This window comes from Marasmius oreades, chromosome 6, assembly GCF_018924745.1.
Source record: "Marasmius oreades isolate 03SP1 chromosome 6, whole genome shotgun sequence".
NCBI lineage: Eukaryota > Fungi > Basidiomycota > Agaricomycetes > Agaricales > Marasmiaceae > Marasmius > Marasmius oreades.
Window position 1 is genome coordinate 3,801,870 of NC_057328.1, and position 20,047 is coordinate 3,821,916.

The following is a 20,047-nucleotide window of genomic DNA, read 5'->3' on the forward strand; positions in this document are numbered from 1 at the left end:
TTGTCCAGTCGATAGCTGCAAGTACGGTGGCGGTTGAGGTGCTTAAACCTTATTTCAAAGAACTGCACTGTTATTCGGCCTCGGGTAACCGGTCCCATTGGAATAGCCGGTAGTTCCACAACATACAATTGTCATTCTGAGCGAACCAGTGGTCAGTATGTCTTGAAAATGGAGACCCGGCACGAGGTATATGCAACCGACCACATACTAAAATATGTTGGTGAGTTGCACTCTACAGAGTGTGGACGAAAAAGTCAGAAACTGTAATGGTCAGACCAAGCTCAAGTCGCGCGTAAGAGATGCTTTGAACATTACCACAACATCCTGTCATGCCTCGCCCACGAAAGTATTTCACCAAGGAGGACAAACGGATTGCACATAATGCCAGGTCTCAGAGATGGTATTACAAGTCAGTTTCTAGTTCTTTCCATTCGTCTTTTCAAGTGGCATTTATTATTTTTTTATAGACGCAAAGAAGAACAAGATCAAGAACGACGAAGGGCTCTTACAAGGTATTATACCCCTCTATCTCTATTGCACAGAAAGTTAAACAAACAAGGAAAAAGCAACTCGAGAAGCTCAAAAAGGCCAAGGAACAAAAAGATGACGAAGGAGCAGATGGTGTAACCACAAGGTGCGTGTATTCGATACTTTCTTTTCGTATTTCTGTTCATTCTGCTCGAATAGCACTGGTCTTCTAGAAGAATCAAATCAATCATCAGGAAAGCTAAACAAGTGTTCTCTGATTTCTGCAAGTTTGTTCGCGACGCACCTCACCTATACGCCGAAGACCTATACAATCAATACCTCCAACCATTACCAGACGGTTCCCGCCTTCCACCCACTTTTTTCGAAGAGAAAACGGACACGTTACGGGAATGGCACGACTTCTTTCACCATTGCTGGGATTCGGTCTATAGAGTAGAGGGAGCAGTAGAAGAGCTTCAGGCTCTCCAAAACATGAAGGTAGAAGTTAGTGCCGTGATATCGTATGTCGAAGAACTTCAATGTACGGCCACAATGGGGGACACTACACTAAAGGAAGCATATGTTAGGAAGGAGTTATGGTTCCAACGATAACCTAGTATTGAATTTTATAATGAAATCTTTCTTTAATTAAGCATTTCGTAACTAAACATATGGAGGGAGATAACGAATCAGGCGTGCAAGTAATGACCGAAAGGTAGCGATCTCCTCCTCTGTAGTGTTCGGTATCATCGCCCCACGGAGTACCGCTGTCATAACATACAAAATCCACACCCCACAGTCATACCCGTTTGACTGTAGACGTTGAAGCTTGTAAGGACGGTGAGATAGTGTCACCGTATACAACATAGGAATGACATACCGTTACTGGTTGCGCAATCCAGTTGCTCATCGGGATGGAGAAGGGGTGCCCATGCTCACGGGCGGCAGCAATCAGGCGAGAAACTACGTGATTAATCTTCTAGAGAGAAATCAAATTGGGAAGCAAAACAGAAACGGAGGATTTACCGGAAGCCAGCTGTCCCAAGTACTACGAGATCCCAAACTATCAAACAGCTGTACACGATGTGATTGTACTTCGACAACAGCAAGTAGCCAGTGCTCCATATCCTTGTCATGGAGGGGTAGGATCCATATCGGAGCCGACCAGTATTTCGTGACCTTCGAGAACCGCCAAAGGCCAGCATTCCCGCGTTCATCGAAAATTTTCTGGATGAGGTAGGTTGAGAAAACCGCTACCCGTTGTGCTGTATGAGGTGTACCTAGTGAGGTACCACAGGCCGCTAGATCTCTGGAGAGCAGATCTTGAAGTAGAGCTGAACACCCATTTATGCAGTCTCCACTGAGTCGTTGGGTGCTACCGTCGAGACGAGCCAGCTCGTCGGCTTGGAAAACATGTTGGAACCCTGAAACACGGTTGATTACTTGCCGCTTTGACATCTGTCCACCTTCTACTGGCCAATGTGGAAAGGTCTTGATGAGAGCTAGTAGGTTCGAGTCGATGGGAAGGTCCGACTAGAAGTATAGTAAGAATGATAACACAAATGAATATATGAGCTTACCGGCACTTCCCATACAAGCCGTAGTCGTATAGCATCGTCGCCTGAAGTTTCTGTCACAACCGCCAACGTCTTGGTTGCCTTGGTTCCATCCATAGAATTCTCACCGGCACCCACAACCTCCCTGTCATCCACTACGTCGGCCGTTGACTGAAGATCTTCACCTATGCCGTCCACACCCGGATCCCCCAATGACACCTCTTCCTCCTCGCCCTCGCTAGCATCGTCCAATACCTCCATCAAATAATGGTCTCCCATTGAGACGTCGAGCGTACTTTGAAACGCCTCCCCGAGGTCCAAGTCATCTACATCACCTCCGACAAGTGTATTATCATCTGATGACGGTGGAGATGAAGGAGGCGGAAAGGAACCAGGAGTATCGACCATGGGTGTTGTGGGGATACGCTGAGAGTCCTCAATGAGTCGCGAGAGTGCTAGAAAAGGATTAGCCCATCGGAGGGCGAGCTGTAAATGTTCTTGCAGTATTAGGGTGAATAATGTCTCATACTTCATATCTGTGAGCAAAATCCTTAGCATAGACACCATCAAGTAAGACGATTGACCTCTTACACTGAAGGGAAGAGAGGGCCTTCTTGATGCCCATCATCTCTTGGCTGTACCAGTGACACATATTGTCAGCCTCAAGCTGAAGCCGCGACCTTTCCTCTCGACATCGATCAAGGGTCAACATCGCCCGTATACCTGAGCGAACAGACTTGTCGACGAGCCATCGTGGGGCGACATCATCGTCTGACCGAGCAATCCACACATCCTCCCACAGGGATGAGGATTCCGGATCACGTAGCGCTGCCAGGTTGGTCGGAAGTGGTTTTGGGATGGGTACTACGTACGCCTGTTGGTGTAGCTTCTTTAACTTATCACAATATTCATTGTACTTCTTGATTGCGCTCTGCAGCGCCGGCGCCCGCTTAGAAATCGACTTTCGTGTGAGTTGGTGAGCCTTGGTTCCTAAACAACAACATAAGTAGTTGGAGCAACACTAAACACTACAAAACCTACCGAGAGCAAAGTCACGACCACCGACAGCGCGGTCTAATTTGTCAAATTCGAAGAAGCTGCCAATACACCGTTTTCGAATGTTGATCTTGAGGTCGCGTGCGAGAAGTAAGAGCTGTAGATATTCGAACGGAATGTTCTTGAGCTCTGGGAATTCTTCTGAAATGTTGAGAGAAAGGTAAAGGTCCTCTGCCCTTGCTCGGAGTGTGCTATGGGCACTCTCAAGCAAGGGGAGAGTGGCTAACGCACTGGTAGAGCAGAATGGTAAGTGTTTTATTGCGTATTTTGTCGCATTGATCGTTTCCTCAAGTGCATCAACCTCCGATTGAAGCTGAAGCACCTTCCCCAGCTCCCGTTTCAGCCGAAGAGGGGCATCTGAGAGACTTGAGTCAATAAGGGCAGACACCAGACGAAAAGTACAACGATACGTACGAGAACGAACTGAGGTCTGCGCCTCCTGCTGCTGTCGCCACTGAGCCTGGAGCTCTGTCAAGGGGATTTGAAGTTTTGCCAGCGTCTTCTCGGCCTCGGCCACTTTGAGCTGGACATTGTTGTGGAGTTTGGAGGTCATCCATGACCCGAGTTCCTGCCGTCTATCTTCAGCGAGATGTTGTAGTGCTCGATCAAGGAGCCATTTGCGACGAGCAGCCTGCAATGACCTCAATAACAATGCACCAGTTACAGCGGAAGTGACTCACCGAAGACTGCCGTTCCGGACCTATCAACTTTCGTAGCGCTGCCCATAACCTCTCAGTCCCTTCTCCATCAGTCAAACCTAGTCCTGGTCGTAAACGCGGGTTGTACTTGAGCTGGCATGGCCATTGGTGGCCATACGCATGCAGTACACTTGTTGCTAGGACCAGCCTAGAAGAATGTTCCTCTGAAAGTAGGCCATACTTATAAACCTTGAGCAAACCATGTAAAGATCAGAAAAAAGCGACTCACGGTACTCCTACTTCTATCCAGGACACACCCAATGTCATACAGTGCGACTACGGTTGCAGATTCGGGTACGAGAGAGAAAAGCCTTTCAAGGAGAGCCACAGCGTACTTCTGCTGCTCGCCAGGGGTGTCGATAGAAGCCACAAATAAGGGTACATCGTGTCGACAAACAAGACCCATTAGCCCGCGCTCACGAAAGATCCCCGATGCTGCATGCTTGGACTCTCCCTTTGCAGCATAGTATGACTCCCGACACTGGTCAATCAATTCGTCTGGAACCATTGGGTTGCGAGGCTTCGGTGGCTTTCGGCGAGCGGCTGTGATACGTTCTCCCACATCATCGACATACGACTTCGGGAGGAAATACTCGGAATCATAGAAGGCTATACCCTCCCCCGCAGACGCTAGTTGGCGATGGTGTAGATTTCCATCCAACGCGACGTGTATGTCTCCACCACTGGTATCGAAGATGTATCAGTTACAAGCCATTCACATGTAGCATGAATCTTACTCATCGAATGAACGGCCAAACGTACATCCACCAAAGCAGCATGGGCACAGGCGCCGCAAACTTGAAGCGCATTCACCGTTGGATAATCTGCTTATATCCAGCGATGGGTTGGAGGTGGGAACCGTTGAGCAATTAGTCTTGTCGTTCGAGAGTGTGGTGGTTGGAGCTTGGGCTGAGAGTGAGGGTTCAGCAGAAGGAGGTGCTTCGCGTGAATGGGCAGACAGGGTGGTCGTAGGTTCAGGAGTGACCCGAAGAGATTCTGCCTTGGGCCTGCATCTCTCGATGATGGCGGTCATTTCCCGGTCTACCATGGCTTGAAGGCAATCATACCATTGCACGGCAGGGCCAAGGGGGCGGCGAATAGGGTCCCGTTGAGTACTACCCTGAATAGACGATATGAGAAACATTAGAGTAGAAGGTATTGTGGAAATATGGAAAGAACTCTATATTTTGTGTAGGCTTTACATCTGGTTTATATACTAGTAGTCCATGTATCTAGAATGTTCTTGTATGTACTGTGTTCTGAGGAAGATGAGTAAGTAGCTGAGTAAGAAAGTAGGAGAGAAATAACTGGAATATTCTAATACTTGTGTTTGTGCTTGCCGGAGTTGCCGGTCAACTCATTGATCTATGACACTCCCCCTCAAGCGCATAACACTGACAGAAAAATAAAAATAAAGTGCTCAATAACTAGCGCAGGGGAACTGATGCCTCGTTAGAGGTCAATATCTCGCAGGAGGCTCCCCCTTGATCTCGGAAGTAACACCAGTAAGCGACACACGCTGATTTCCGGATTTGGGAAAGAATAGAAATGCCATATTGCCGGACACACCAGGCACAACAGGGCTAGAGGGAAGGGTGCTGCCGGACACACCTGGCACAGCGGGGCTACAGGGAAGGGTTGCTGCCGGACACACCTGGCGCAGCGGAAAGTCTAGGTCACTACCGGACACACCGGGCGTAGTGAATAAAATGATGTATAGCAAGGGGCCGGGCCTACGAGCGGACACACGGCAACGTAGTGGCGAAATCAACAGTGATGATCCGAACACACAGATCAGGGGATGGGAAATTCAAAAAGCGTAATCCGAATGAATGGCAATGGTGGCATGGTCCTTTTTATCACGGCGGGGTGGGGATGAGGCCAAATTATAATCCCATATCAGTGAGAATGTCGACCATTTTGATTTTCCATGTGTTGTAATTATCGGCACCGGAAATATGCTGAATGCGGTAAGCGGAGGTGATGGCAGAATCAGATGACATGACGTGTGTGAAAAGAGTGACTGCGAGATGTGATCAGTTGAGGCCGGGGCCCATAACCTATTGTGGAAATATGGAAAGAACTCTATATTTTGTGTAGGCTTTACATCTGGTTTATATACTAGTAGTCCATGTATCTAGAATGTTCTTGTATGTACTGTGTTCTGAGGAAGATGAGTAAGTAGCTGAGTAAGAAAGTAGGAGAGAAATAACTGGAATATTCTAATACTTGTGTTTGCGCTTGCCGGAGTTGCCGGTCAACTCATTGATCTATGACAGAAGGGAGTAGAACACGTACTGTTTGATCATACAAGTCAAACCCACGACGCTTATACATCATGATGAGAGAAGCAGAAAAGGAAGTTATAGCATCGCAGGAATGCCGCCATAAGATCTGGTAGAAGTCTAACAAATCGATTGCGAACGCTGCCCGTGGTTGCGAGGGGGAGGCAGGAAAGAGGCCGTGTTGAACGAGGACTTGTGGCAGGGTCTGACATTCACAAAACGGAACTGTGAGGTCCTGATAGCCTGTCAATAGGTTTAGTTTACTTCGTTTGGCTCTAAAAAAAATTGAATGTCGGATATACGCACCGAGAAATGTATAGCATCGTAGTCTTGACTCTTTAGTCATACACATGCCAGTCGAGCAACAATGAGATATGACAAAAGACAGTGGGTCGACCTTGCAAATCGACTTATTTCGATATAGAAGGAGGGAGTCCAATATGTCATAGATCAATGAGTTGACCGGCAACTCCGGCAAGCACAAACACAAGTATTAGAATATTCCAGTTATTTCTCTCCTACTTTCTTACTCAGCTACTTACTCATCTTCCTCAGAACACAGTACATACAAGAACATTCTAGATACATGGACTACTAGTATATAAACCAGATGTAAAGCCTACACAAAATATAGAGTTCTTTCCATATTTCCACAATAGGTTATGGGCCCCGGCCTCAACTGATCACATCTCGCAGTCACTCTTTTCACACACGTCATGTCATCTGATTCTGCCATCACCTCCGCTTACCGCATTCAGCATATTTCCGGTGCCGATAATTACAGCACATGGAAAATCAAAATGGTCGACATTCTCACTGATATGGGATTATAATTTGGCCTCATCCCCACCCCGCCGTGATAAAAAGGACCATGCCACCATTGCCATTCATTCGGATTACGCTTTTTGAATTTCCCATCCCCTGATCTGTGTGTTCGGATCATCACTGTTGATTTCGCCACTACGTTGCCGTGTGTCCGCTCGTAGGCCCGGCCCCTTGCTATACATCATTTTATTCACTACGCCCGGTGTGTCCGGTAGTGACCTAGACTTTCCGCTGCGCCAGGTGTGTCCGGCAGCAACCCTTCCCCGTAGCCCCGCTGTGCCAGGTGTGTCCGGCAGCACCCTTCCCTCTAGCCCTGTTGTGCCTGGTGTGTCCGGCAATATGGCATTTCTATTCCTTCCCAAATCCGGAAATCAGCGTGTGTCGCTTACTGGTGTTACTTCTGAGATCAAGGGGGAGCCTCCTGCGAGATATTGACCTCTAACGAGGCATCAGTTCCCCTGCGCTAGTTATTGAGTACTTTATTTTTATTTTTCTGTCAGTGTTATGCGCTTGAGGGGGAGTGTCATAGATCAATGAGTTGACCGGCAACTCCGGCAAGCACAAACACAAGTATTAGAATATTCCAGTTATTTCTCTCCTACTTTCTTACTCAGCTACTTACTCATCTTCCTCAGAACACAGTACATACAAGAACATTCTAGATACATGGACTACTAGTATATAAACCAGATGTAAAGCCTACACAAAATATAGAGTTCTTTCCATATTTTCACAATACAATAGCGTAGGTAGGAGCTGTTTCCAGCGTAGATTAACCTGCATAGCATTACTGAGGCGCGCTGCAATGGCAGTTCTCAAGGAGTCTTCAGTAGGTGGGGGATATAGATCGTTTTGTGGTGGGATTGGCGTGTTGTTGGTATCATCATCTGATAGAATTGGCGCGTCATTGTCGCTGTTGTCGAGCACCGTCCCGTCTATTTCGACATCAGCTGTCTCGCTCGCACTAACCATATCCGCATCTACGCCTCCCAAACTTCCACTAGCTACTTGCGTGTCTAGATATCCCTCCACTGCTGGTACCTGGTTGTTCGATGCAGCTAAGAGTTTTGCTATACGCGCCAGTGCTGCGTCGCGTTTTCTAGCATGCCCCGGGATTATTATGCACTTATTTCCCTTGGCTTTCGTCCTTCTCTTTCCTGGACTGCGGGTGATCGTGCCAAACACCATGTCGAAGGTCTATGGCTCGTAAAAGATGGAATTCTGAGAATGACGCGAGGAAGGACGAGGAGAAAGCGGAGAAAGAATAATTTTTTGGAACGTGATCGCTACATCGTGGCGGCAGTAGAGAGGGAGTAGGGCAGTAGCTAGGGAGGTGTGTATCAACCTACAGAAGTCGCGAGCCTTCTAGACCCGGTTTCACACGGCTTTTATGGGGGTCTATCAGACCGTTACGTTAGCTGTCAAAGTCCTGCCTGAGGTGGATAGTACAGAAATGTATCGGTTTATAGTAGCTGTTTTATAGGTATGAATCAAAAAACGGGATAAGGACCGGAAGACAAAGTTTGAGAGGCAGGTAATTCCAAATAATAAAAGTCCCACCGACACCGCAGATACCCAGCTTTGGCGTTGAACGCTGAACATCGTCACCGCCCTGAAATCTTACGGGTAAATAGAGGAACCGAGAAACGGGATCTTGAGATCTTGAGAGCCCTCACTCACCGGTCTCTCGTCGCATCAAGAGGCATCCATGAACCTCGCTTTAAAGGCGAATCTACCCGATTGAGCTTGAATTTTGGTTGTAATCATAGCTGTCTAGTACCTGCTTAAACACATGTAGAACACATTGAAGACCCGCACCCGTAATAGATGGGGAATTCCAACCCGATTACCCGGTCAAACCCGAGGACTCACTCGCAAGCAGCCGAAGCTGAGCGCTAGCGGTGACACCTATTAGTCTCGATCCCATTTTAATGGGCGACCCTGCACCAGCCAAACACAGCTGGCCGATCGGCGTGAACACCCTACCCATTGGAGTGTCATCCAGATAGGGTTTTTTTATCCTCCTCCTTCATGTTCCCTAGCCACAGGGTTCTGAGCTTCAAGTTCAGAGTCAACGCCAGGTCGGAAGATGCTCAAAGAAAACGACATTTCGAATTCGGCAGTCAAATCTACCGTCGTCATCGTCCCGTCCGATGTGTCTCTCGCCTCGGTATAATCCTTAAAAGCCAATTTGCGTATGTGAAGGATGGCACGGCTGGCGACGATGGAGTGAAGGACACGCTCGAAACTATCAAGTATGGGGTCAGACGCGGACTATATGGATGCGGGTAAAATGCTTACGGAGATATGATAATGACGAGGTCATGCTGATAAGCGGGAGGAAACAAGCGTTAGACCTTACAGTATAACCCTCTGGATGCAAAAACCTCACCGGTAGAAGGAGAATGATAATAACGTTGACCAGCGATACCACTATTTGTGAAATTACGGTGAGCGAGGAAACCCTTTCGAATGAGGCGCATTCCTTACGGAAGAGTAATGCATAATAAATGACACCTTTATATGGAACGGATTTGAGCATTCGATCGAACGCAATGTAACCATAGACTCACCATCTCGATAAACAAGCTTCACAAGGTCTGAGCTTCCACCTTCACGATCTGTTCCAAAGTTCACATCAACCAAACTGAAGACACATAACCTCTAAGGAGCTTACAAGCTCGAAATCCAGGTATCGCCATCAGGATGAAACTAGCTTTAAAAACATCAGTCTCTGAAACTTTAATGAGTAAAGGTAGCGACAAACCACTATCGTAAACCATCAACAGGATCCAGCAGATATAAACGTCCCTGTTCGTCATCAAATTCAAACATCTTCCGATGTCTTGGGATGGGCGAGATAGATGGAATTCAAAATCTGATTAAAGTTGGGACGTGAGTATACGGAAGGCTTCTTTTACGACAGAAACTGACATTGAATTCCTTGCATGAATCTCGCGAAAAAGAACATCGCAGGGGCCGAACACCCCAAGGATAACGCGATCAATATGACTCCAATGAACGCGCTCCTCTCCCAAACAGCCCATATTCGAAGTGCAAGCATGACTATTCATGGGAGAGGTCAGAAGGCGAATGGAAGTACTGCCGAAGGACATACGTTCAGAAAGTAGGATCCCCAAAATCGAACACCCTGCACGCGTCTCAGTGATTAGTATTTTGATCTCGATTTCACAAGGAGCCCGCACATGCACTCATCGTAAAGCCGATCATACACGCTGTTGTACTTGGTGCTCCAAACAGAACTGTTTTATCATCGTGAGTTAATAGTCGAGGGAAAGCAGAGAGCTGTTGGACTTACTGTACTGATCCAAAATAACCTGATCAACCAACGGCAGATACCTCTGCGCAAGGTACATAAAGTTGAATGCCACGGACACTTTGTTGATTGGTCGTTTCCGAAGATTGACTGCTGGCCATATATACATGAGCTCGACGTCTAGATTGATAAAGACATCGTAGATGAAGAGGGCTCCGCCTGCAGCTGAACGCGCAAATCGTCGGGAATCGTTCTGGGAACATGCAATTGGAGGATAAGTAACACACCAAGGAAGTACTGGCAACATAATAACAAGTCAGCCGGAAAATCTGATGAGATCATTTAGAAACTCACATGATCGATCATCTCATGCTGAAGTGTCTCCAGAATGTTCACGTCCGAGGGTATCGAGTCAGCCATCGCAATTCCAAGAGGAGGGAAGATGGAAGTAGAGTTCAAACCGATAATAACTGTAGAAGCGAGGTGCCGCCAAAACAAGCACTCCATGGAACTTATGAATCTTCGAATACCAGCTTAACGACCGAATTCAACTATCAGTCAGTCAAGCTTCTCCCATCTGTCAATCAGATGTGGCACAGGATTATGATGTCGACTGACCTCAAGGTCCAACGGGGAACACAGAATACCCTTTAAAGGGGCCGAGAGCGACTGTAATGCTGAGAATTTTATGACCCACACGACTCGCGCTTGGATATAAATCTGATCAATACTAAAAAGTTCATATTTGAGGGGTCGAGATAACTGGACATGGCGATGTTAGATACAATAGCAATGGAATCAGGGGCAGAATACAAACCCGTAACATTTTTTGAACCACCATGTGCATAGTGCTAACGTGTGGGATTGTACGGTTGGATTTATGACCGATGGCACGCAGTGTGAACATTTGAATCATTGCCCTAAACATGTAGTTGAGTCCACATGACAACGGTCAATAAATCGCTATGGGAAGGTCTGAAGGGCTTGCGAGCGTTGTGCGAGTGTCAGTTTGGTGTCAGTCGTGACGATTGTCAGTGTTCTCCAAGCTTGCTCCTCGAAATCCGTATGCTGGTGAGATCATGTGCCTGGATTGAGCCTAAAAACCAGCTGACCACATGAGTAATTACTTCGAAAGGGTATATCATGGGAGGTTGTAACGTTCACGCTAATAATGGAAAGGTACAGTACTGGTGCGGAGAAAAGGTGTGATTTAGTACGACGTGACATCGGAAGGAAGACACCGTCACAGATTAGATTAAGGACTATCTTATCTAGTAAATGCATCATTGAAATCCCAGTCCCTCTTTAAGACGTGAATGCCATTGCCGGGGTTGACGTTGAGGTTCGATCCTATTCGTTACACTGATGTGCAGTGCGAACCCACCCATCACTTTCAAGACATCGTCCGTGGTAATGTCTCTAGGATATGAATGATGTAGGAATGATGCCGGATGTGCCCGCGCAGGGAGCGGATATCGTTGAAGTTGCGAAGAGAGACCTGCACTCGAAGCGAACGGTGAATCGTTCGATCTTGAGAGCCGATATACTGTGCCCATACTCTCCTGGACTTTCCCCCCTCTTTGTTCAGGCTCCCTCAGTCACATTTTGGTCCTGATCTTCATCAGCGTCAGTTCGGAACATGTTTGAAGCGAACGACATTTGGGAGTATTCAGTAGTCAGTTCTCCCGTCGTCGTAATCCCGCTCGACACATCGCCCGCTTGGACATAATCTCGAGAGGCTACTTTTCGTATATGAAGAACTGCGTGACTGGCGAGAATGGAGTGAAGGACGCGTTCGAAACTGAGAAATACACGTAAGTTTCATATACGAGCTGAACGAATAGGACAATACTTACGGAGAGATGATGTGCACGAGGTCGGGCTGAGGGGAGGACAGAAAGGGGGGACATTAGCGTCGGAGTTTCACGTTCTAAGCAGATCACTCACCGTTAAGATTAGAATAATGATAACATTGACCAACGATACCACTGCTCAAAGTACGGTGAATTCGAAGTCACCCGGTAACGTTTGAACGAAAAGCAAATCTCACGGAAAATAAAGGCGTAATAAATGACGCCTGAACAAGGTCCACATATCAGCTTTCAATTGAACACAATCCGAGAAATCACTCACCATCCCGATAAACGACTTTCAAGAGGTTCGAGCTTCCACCTGTCCGGTCTGTTATAGAAGTTCCCATTAACGCAATGGAAGACAGATTATCCGAGTGCCTTACAGGCTCTAAATCCAGGTATCGACATCAGGATGAAGCTAGCTTCGGAGGACCTCAGTCTTCTGGAATTCCTCGGAAAGGTATTGACGAACCACAATCATAGACCATCAATACGATCCAACACACGTAAATATCCTTGTTCTTCATTGAATAAAAGCATCTTCGAAGTTGAGCTGAGCCCGGCCCGGTCTGTATATTGAGTTCGGGATCTAATAAAACGCCGATATTCAAGCACGAAGTTACCATTTGCCAGATAAAAGCCTACATTGAATACCCCCCACAAACCTCGCAAAAAAGAAGGTCGCAGGAACCGAACACCCCAATGAAAGTACGATCAGGATGATACCAATGGATGGTTTCCTGGCCCAAACGGCCCATATTCGAACTGCCAGAATTACTGGTAATGGTGTTTCAGGGATTGGTAAAATGAATGGAGATAATGAGAATTCACGCACGTTCGGAAAGCAAAATTCCCAAAATCGAACTCCCTACACGCGTTTCAGCGATTAGTATATTGATCCCAAAGCTCCGAGAGCTGTCGCACATGCACTCAGTGTATAGGTGATGAAACATGCTCTCGTATTGGACGCGCCCAACATGACTAATTCCCCCATAGCGAAAATCAGTAGGAGGCGAAGAAGAAAATTAATCGAAACACTAACAATACTGATCCAAAATAACTCGATCCAACAACGGTAGATACCTCTGTGCGAGATACATCAAGTTGAATATGACGGTTGCTGTATTGATTGGCCGTTTTCGAATATTCATGGCTGCCCATATGTACTTGAGCTCCACATCTAGATTGATAAGGACATCGTAGGCAAAAAGTGCTCCCGCAGCAGCTAAAGTCGTGGGAGTGAGTTGCCGAAATATCAGGTTTGAGGGTATCGTACCATTGAAGTTCTGGCATTCGTTGACGATTCAGCTCTTATATCGGTTTTAACTTATCATATAAAAGACTCACGCGAACGAGCATCTCATGTTTCAGTGTCTCCAAAACATCTACATCAGGGGAAATTTCAACCATTCCGATTTCGAGCCTGGGGAGGGAAGGTGGAAGGTCAACCCGGAACGTTGAGTGTGCCAGTTATAAGCCAGACCACAAAATGCACTCGACATCGCCAATGGACGCGCAGAGCCTTGTGACCTGTGGTTTAGTGTCAAGGTGGGGTGTGCATGGAATGTAACAGAATGGAAATATATATGTAAAAGTCAACATGAATGGGAAAAGGCACAGAGTCGAAATAGTACTGAATGGAAGGCGGTGCCACGTCAGCATTGTTTCTGTCGAACAATAATATATATAGCGGCTGGGTCGTTGAAATCCCGAGACATATGACGAGTGACAGACTGGATGATGTCTGAGAACTTGAAGCCTTTCATAAAAAAGCGAGAAGACCGAGGTGATGGCATGCCCAAGCTGCCTATTTTTTCCATTCTAGAATGTAAAACACTGCACGAGCCCAAGAAAAAATCACTATCATGGCGAAGGTACAATCTGAAAGGTAGATATTGAGAACATACCGTAGTGAGGCAACCTTGAGGTCCGAGGAAAGGTGCCCAATGTACCAAAACATTTGCCAAAAAGGGAGAGACCGTGGCAAACGTACAAAAAATAATCCTCAAATCACCGGAGCTGTTAGTTATGGAATAATTCTGGAATATACGGCAGCCAGCTCGATGACGGAGAAACGGTGACTCACCAAGAGCGACATGTCACAACGCGTGTGCTAGTGGCCGTGTCGGCACCGATGAGGCTGAGGTTCGGCGATTTCCGGCATCGTACATGAGCCGCTGAGCACGCGGTATATCACAGGTAGGTACCTCCGTATGGCCGTTGAGGTAAAGCACGTTGAAAAGCATCAGAGTCGGCTTGCCTGGTCATTTTCGTGGGTAGAGGGATATTTGACTCGGAAGTCGTAGACGAAGAAGGTTCCAGCAGCAGCTGATCCAAGGTATATAAGTAGGGCTCAATCATATCATTGAAGTCCTCATCACCAAACGGGAATCGGAAACGTGTGGATCTTCCGAGATCGAAAGGAGGATTCATTCGAACGACGTGCTCAGAACAATGGCGTCTGCAGACATGTCTTACTAGAAGGGAGGGAATAATGGAAACGCCGGGTGACTGAGCATTTCAGTTGCAAGATATAACCACAGCGGCGTCGTAAATTGACGTACAGAGCGGGTGTCAAAGAGGGCTGGGAGTAAATGTGGTGCTCATGATGGAATGAATTACGCGGGCGGTGAATTGACGATCCAAGGGATATTATGAAACTGAATTAGTGAGCAAGATAGCGATGCCTGCACTGCGGTCTCACGGGAGAAGCAAAAAACGAGACAGTGAGAGTTCGGTGTGCAGAAGCACGAGTCCATACGGAGTAACAATTCAATGCAATCAAGACTAATCCTCAGTTTGACGAAACTGATGGCAACGGGACAACGGGACAACGGGAGAATTGAAAAGACGGGCAGTGAACCGAAGATCAGAACTAGGAGTAAAAGTGTCCCAAGAATGGTATAGCAAAAGTCATGACTCGAATATCTGATGGTAGAGGAGGAAAACTCATCGGAATAAGAAAGGAATAACCAGTTTATCGATGACTGGCGTTGCCATCAAGGTCACCTTCTGTTCCCTGGTCGGTGTGAGACGGCAACACGTTTGAAGTGAACCAGATCTCGGTGTCCTCGGTGATGGACTCTTCCGTCGTCGCCCCGTTCAACGCGTCCCCATTCTCGATATAGCCCTGAGAAGCTACTCTTCGTATATGAAGAACTACATGACTGGCGATAACGGAGTGGAGGACCCGTTCAAGGCTACGAAATGCAAGAAACGTTCAGATTCAGCTCCATGACGGTGGTAATAGTACTTACGGAGAGACTATGATTACGAAACTGGACTGTTGAGCACGAAACCAGGAGCAGAGGAATTAGATGGACAGTATAACTCTTTTAACTAACGCGAGTCACCGGGAGTTGGAGAATGAATACAACATTGATCAACGATGCCGCTGTTGATAGTATTGAGTTCCTGATATGCTCTTAGATAGAAGTAAACCTCACTGAAGAGTGCCGCGTAGTACATGACCCCTAAGTATGGTGTAAAGTCGAGCATTGCAGTGGAGCACATTGCAATTTCACTCACCATCCCGGTAAACGACCTTCACGAGATTTGATCTACCACCTCCCCGATCTGGTGGTGAAAAAGTTCACACAACTGACTGAAAGACACACGCGAGCTCCTTACAGGCTGTAAACCCAGGTATAGCCATCAGGATGAAACCAACTTCAAAGATGTTCAGCCTCTTTAGACCCTCCGGAGAGGTAGACACGAACCGGTATCAAAGACCATTAACATGATCCAACTCTTGTAGAGGTCCTTGTTCTCCGTTGAACAAAAACATCCGCGAAATTGTAACGTCCCGGGCATATGGAATTCAGGGCCTAATGTATCCGATGTGAGTTTGGCTTGGTAAGAAGTGCTTCTCATGGAAGAAACTGACATTGAATTCCTCCTACGAATTTCACAAAGAAGACTAGCGAAGGAATCGAACATGGCAGCGCCAATGCGACCAACACAACCAGAACGGAAGGTATATTCAGCCAAACAGCCCATATGCGCATTGCAAGGATGTCTAGAAAATAGGCGATAGAAAAAAAAGAGTAGAGTGGAGTGGAAGGACGTACATTCCGAAAGGTGGATCCCTATAATCGTACTCCCTACACGTGTCTCACCGATTAATATGAATCTCCATTAAAGAAACCCTCAGAAAGCCATACATGCACTCATCTTATAAATAGTCGCACATGATTCTGTGTCGGACGGGCCCAGAATATCTGTTTGCTCATCATAGAATGAGTAAAATTCTGAGACGGTAGCGTCGGTAGACTGACAGTACGTGTCCAGGATAATCCGATCCCACAACGGTAGATACCTTTGTACAAGGTATATCAAGTTCAACACGGTCGCTCTTTTCATCGGCCGTTTTCGAGGATTGAGGGCTGCCCATACGTAATCGATTTCGACATCTAAATTGAGAAGAACGTCGTAGGCGAAAATTGCTCCTGCGGCAACTAAACGCGTATTTCGTGAGGTGAATCCGTTGGTAACGGAAGGGCACGCAATTCTAAGGGTACTGTACCTTGGATAAACTGCAACAAGAGACGAGTCAGTAGAAGAACTGTTGAGAATATGGAGGAAGCTCACACGGACGAATAATTCGTCTGGAATTGTCTCGAACGCGTCCACGTCTGGGTGTATATCAACCATTCAGATTTTTGGGAAGAAAGGCGGAGACACCTACTAAGGTTTCTGGACAGGCCCTATAAAACACACCTCTAAACAGCAATTTGACATCAATCATGGACGCGGAACGAAGGAATCGTGGGATCCGAATAAGAACTCTTGAGGAAGCAACGCTCAAAGCTGACACGGACAAGTCACATGCGGAACAGCGTAACGGACTTTATTTAGGGCAGGTTCGTAGAGGCCAACAAGCGGGTGCTTCCCTAACTAGGTGCTGTACATATTTACAACCGCCCTTTGCATAATCGCCTCCATTATAGATATCAAACTTTTATCCCGCTGTCTTCTGTGTCTACCCCAAATGTCGTATCCTCCGGAGTCCGAGGGATGAGAGTATGTAATGTCTAATATACACTCATTTACATATATAAGAAGGAGTCTCTTGAAATCGGCCACAACCCATCAAGATATCTTCTTGGTCTCTTTCAATGAGTGAATGTTGAAATTTGAAACGGTGAAACGTTGAACTCCGGAAATCGGCCTTAGCTTTTAGGCCTGCCCTCAAGTAGTCACGCTGCCTAATTTGCCGGCGCTATTCGGCTGCCAGCTTTCTTTACGTCGCATGCACAGCAAGAGTTGGCGACTTTTCGCCCCACGCACGTGACTATGATGATCCAAAAAAGGAGATCCGGCAAACCGGCATTTGGCACTTTATGTCACATTTGTTACAATGTGACAACAATGCTAAATACTGGGGGCAAGCCCCCAGACCCCCTCATATACCTTCGAATCCCTAACCGCTAGCCCGAACCCCTAACCAAACCCCTAAATCTAACCACTAACCCGAACCCCTAGCCTCCCGAGTCAATACGTGTCCTGAGGGGAGAGTTTGAAAAAACACAGCGGGACATTGTTTGTCAATGTTGACGTGACATTATTCATCTTCAATATTTTAAATTTTCCGTCACAACCCTTTTTGGGACGTCACGTGCGTGGGGCGAAAAGTCAAAACCTCACAGCAAGAAATATAACGTAATTCACACGAGTTACGCTTTACATTACGTTACCATTATGAAAAAATTTTGTTCCGTAATGGCCATGCACTACGTTGGCATGATATTCCCATTATGTTGATAAATTTCCCAGGATCTTGGAAGAATAAAGAAAAAGGGTTATGCTAGATTTATGCTTTATTTACGGTGGGAATTATTCTTACGTTATGCTAAGCTGTGTATAAGCGTAAGGTTAGCGTAAGGTTGGTCAGAGCTATGCTTGATTTACGCTACATCCTGAGCCTGGCAGGCTCCGGCAAACCTCGGCATAGCCAGGTAATTTGTAAAATATATTAATAATTATATTATTAAAGAAGGCTGTTTTTTTCTTTTGTGTTTTTATGGTTCTGTGGGGTGGCCATATATACGGCTGATATGCTTTCCTTCTATGGTAATAACAAAAATTGTTTTTCCCACGGCTTAGCAAGGCCTTTTAATCTTTATGCGGGGTCAACAGGTCATGCTATGGGTGATGGAAAATAACCAAAAAATCAGGAAAATTCCCAAATAGTTGTAGAAGCATGGTCTATAAATTATTCACACTTAATTTTGCCAGGAATATGGTCAGAATAATGGAAAACTGCAAATATAGATAAATATAGTACTTTTAACACGGTTATTTCTAACTATATATACACCAGACTTTGTAGATAGGTAGGGGTGAATAAAAGGAGCATGAAAACATGCCATTTAATATCATTTGGATGTGTTGTTATAAAGTTATTAATAAAATACTGTTAAATAAACAGCTGGTGTCTCACAGACTGCAATATGAACCAATGGCTTAGATATTTTGGAGATCCAATACTCTAATATACTACTAACCATTTTGCAGAAGTGCATGAATGTGGCAATACCTCCTGTATCACAGTGTATTATTTCCAGGGATTTAGTATTTTTTTGTCAAGAGGGTCAGCTGTCACTCCTAAGGTCTGGAAATAGGTTGGTAGGCTGGTAACAATACCTAGAACATACTTTTAAACTCCCTATGATTCAATATTTGTTCTGGCTTAAACATTTAATATTTCCTATATTTTGATATACAGTAAATGATTTTATTAATATTAAATCACAGAGATGTTGGAAAATTAAATCCAGGATTCAAACTAAAAATATAATCCTACCCATATGTATTATTCATACCATCTACCATACTAAAAAAGTGGTGGATAGGCTCAGATTTCCAGCAAGAAAGAAGGTTACAAGGGACAAACACTTCTATAGTTTGTTTTAGATCATTCCAGAACAAACAGCTGTATTGTATATATTTATATGTTGTTCTCACCATACTGGTCCAAGATGCAGTCCAAGACTATCTCACTCATGAACTTTGTTTAGCATAAATAGTTGAGTGGTGAATATTTATACAAAAGGCTGTTGTCACAGGGGTAATATAATATAACTGTCATGGTCCCTACTTATATGTAAAGTGATAGATACATAGGCCCTGACATGAGCACGAGGGTTTAGGTTTAATACCAATATGACCTGATAAAGGGAAACCAACAGTGTACAACAGTGGACTAACCTGTGAATGAATGCGACCTGACAGTGTAGGAGAGTGAATCAACTGTAAAGGACAGTGAACTGACTGTAAGCATATGAATGTGAGGGAATGTGAACTAACAGTGTAGAACAGTGAATTGACTGTGAAGGATAAATGTGAATGAATATGAACTGACTATAAATAAATAAGAACCAGCAGTATAGAACAGTGAATTGACCATGAATGAAGGCATGTGAATGAATATGAACTGACTATAAATAAATAAGAACCAGCAGTATAGAACAGTGAATTGACCATGAATGAAGGCATGTGAGTGAATGTATACTGAACATAAACAAATATGAACCAATGGTTTTTTAAAACATTGAATTGATTGTGAATGAAGGCATCTGAGTGAATGTAAACTGAACATAAACAAACATGAACCAACAGTTTAAAACAGTGAATTGACTGTGAACAGATGAATGTGAATGAAGGTGGAATGACTGTAAACAAATGTGAACCAGCAGTTTAGAACAGTGAATTGACTGCAAACAGACGAACGTGAATGAATGTGGAATGACTTTAAATAAATGTGAACCAGCAGTTTAGAACATTGAATTGACTGTGAACAGACAAATGCGAATAAATGTGGAATGACTTTAAACAAATGTGAACTAGCAGTTTAGAACATTGAATTGACTGTGAACAGACAAATGCAAATGAATGTGCAATGACTTTAAACAAATGTGAACCAACAGTTTAGAACAGTGAATTGACTGCAAACAGATGAACGTGATTGAATGTGCAATGACTGTAAACAAAGAAGAACCAACAGTGTAGAACATTGAATTGATCGTGA

At 45.4% G+C, this 20,047-nt stretch overlaps 5 protein-coding genes across 7 annotated transcripts; all 5 read right to left on the reverse strand.

Moving 5' to 3' along the window:
• Positions 1–1,131: 1,131 nt before the first annotated feature.
• Positions 1,132–4,922, reverse strand: E1B28_010684 (uncharacterized protein; the record flags this gene model as incomplete). The annotated part of the gene is made up of 10 exons (XM_043155660.1): positions 1,132–1,296; positions 1,349–1,447; positions 1,495–2,001; positions 2,049–2,560; positions 2,616–3,014; positions 3,066–3,437; positions 3,495–3,711; positions 3,761–3,958; positions 4,008–4,461; positions 4,516–4,922. The coding sequence occupies 10 exons, from the start codon at positions 4,920–4,922 to the stop codon at positions 1,132–1,134; spliced, it is 3,330 nt and encodes a 1,109-aa protein (XP_043008133.1).
• A 2,665-nt stretch (positions 4,923–7,587) lies between these two features.
• E1B28_010685 (uncharacterized protein) lies at positions 7,588–8,076 on the reverse strand (the record flags this gene model as incomplete). The annotated part of the gene is made up of 1 exon (XM_043155661.1): positions 7,588–8,076. The coding sequence occupies one exon, from the start codon at positions 8,074–8,076 to the stop codon at positions 7,588–7,590; it is 489 nt and encodes a 162-aa protein (XP_043008134.1).
• Positions 8,077–8,898: 822 nt separating this feature from the next.
• On the reverse strand, positions 8,899–10,672 carry E1B28_010686 (uncharacterized protein; the record flags this gene model as incomplete). Of its 2 annotated transcripts, none has more annotated exons than XM_043155663.1 (12): positions 8,899–9,215; positions 9,281–9,321; positions 9,379–9,405; positions 9,462–9,509; positions 9,566–9,604; positions 9,656–9,766; positions 9,823–9,954; positions 10,007–10,039; positions 10,095–10,151; positions 10,208–10,390; positions 10,453–10,462; positions 10,520–10,672. In XM_043155663.1, the coding sequence occupies 12 exons, from the start codon at positions 10,670–10,672 to the stop codon at positions 9,186–9,188; spliced, it is 864 nt and encodes a 287-aa protein (XP_043008136.1). In that variant the 3' UTR covers positions 8,899–9,185. The 2 variants fall into 2 exon arrangements, with proteins under 2 accessions (XP_043008136.1, XP_043008135.1); XM_043155662.1 differs by having other exon boundaries at positions 8,899–9,136; positions 9,190–9,321.
• A 1,077-nt stretch (positions 10,673–11,749) lies between these two features.
• On the reverse strand, positions 11,750–13,428 carry E1B28_010687 (uncharacterized protein; the record flags this gene model as incomplete). The annotated part of the gene is made up of 13 exons (XM_043155664.1): positions 11,750–11,966; positions 12,022–12,047; positions 12,113–12,153; positions 12,216–12,242; positions 12,299–12,346; positions 12,402–12,440; positions 12,491–12,607; positions 12,664–12,795; positions 12,854–12,886; positions 12,943–12,999; positions 13,061–13,243; positions 13,295–13,304; positions 13,366–13,428. The coding sequence occupies 13 exons, from the start codon at positions 13,426–13,428 to the stop codon at positions 11,750–11,752; spliced, it is 993 nt and encodes a 330-aa protein (XP_043008137.1).
• A 1,260-nt stretch (positions 13,429–14,688) lies between these two features.
• On the reverse strand, positions 14,689–16,671 carry E1B28_010688 (uncharacterized protein; the record flags this gene model as incomplete). 2 transcript variants are annotated; one of them, XM_043155665.1, is made up of 13 exons in its annotated part: positions 14,689–15,218; positions 15,276–15,301; positions 15,372–15,412; positions 15,465–15,491; positions 15,547–15,594; positions 15,649–15,687; positions 15,738–15,845; positions 15,905–16,036; positions 16,089–16,121; positions 16,182–16,238; positions 16,296–16,475; positions 16,544–16,553; positions 16,609–16,671. In XM_043155665.1, 13 exons carry the CDS (start codon positions 16,669–16,671, stop codon positions 14,996–14,998), a joined length of 987 nt encoding a protein of 328 aa, XP_043008138.1. In that variant the 3' UTR covers positions 14,689–14,995. The 2 variants fall into 2 exon arrangements, with proteins under 2 accessions (XP_043008138.1, XP_043008139.1); XM_043155666.1 differs by having other exon boundaries at positions 15,276–15,412.
• Between the last annotated feature and the right edge of the window lie 3,376 nt (positions 16,672–20,047).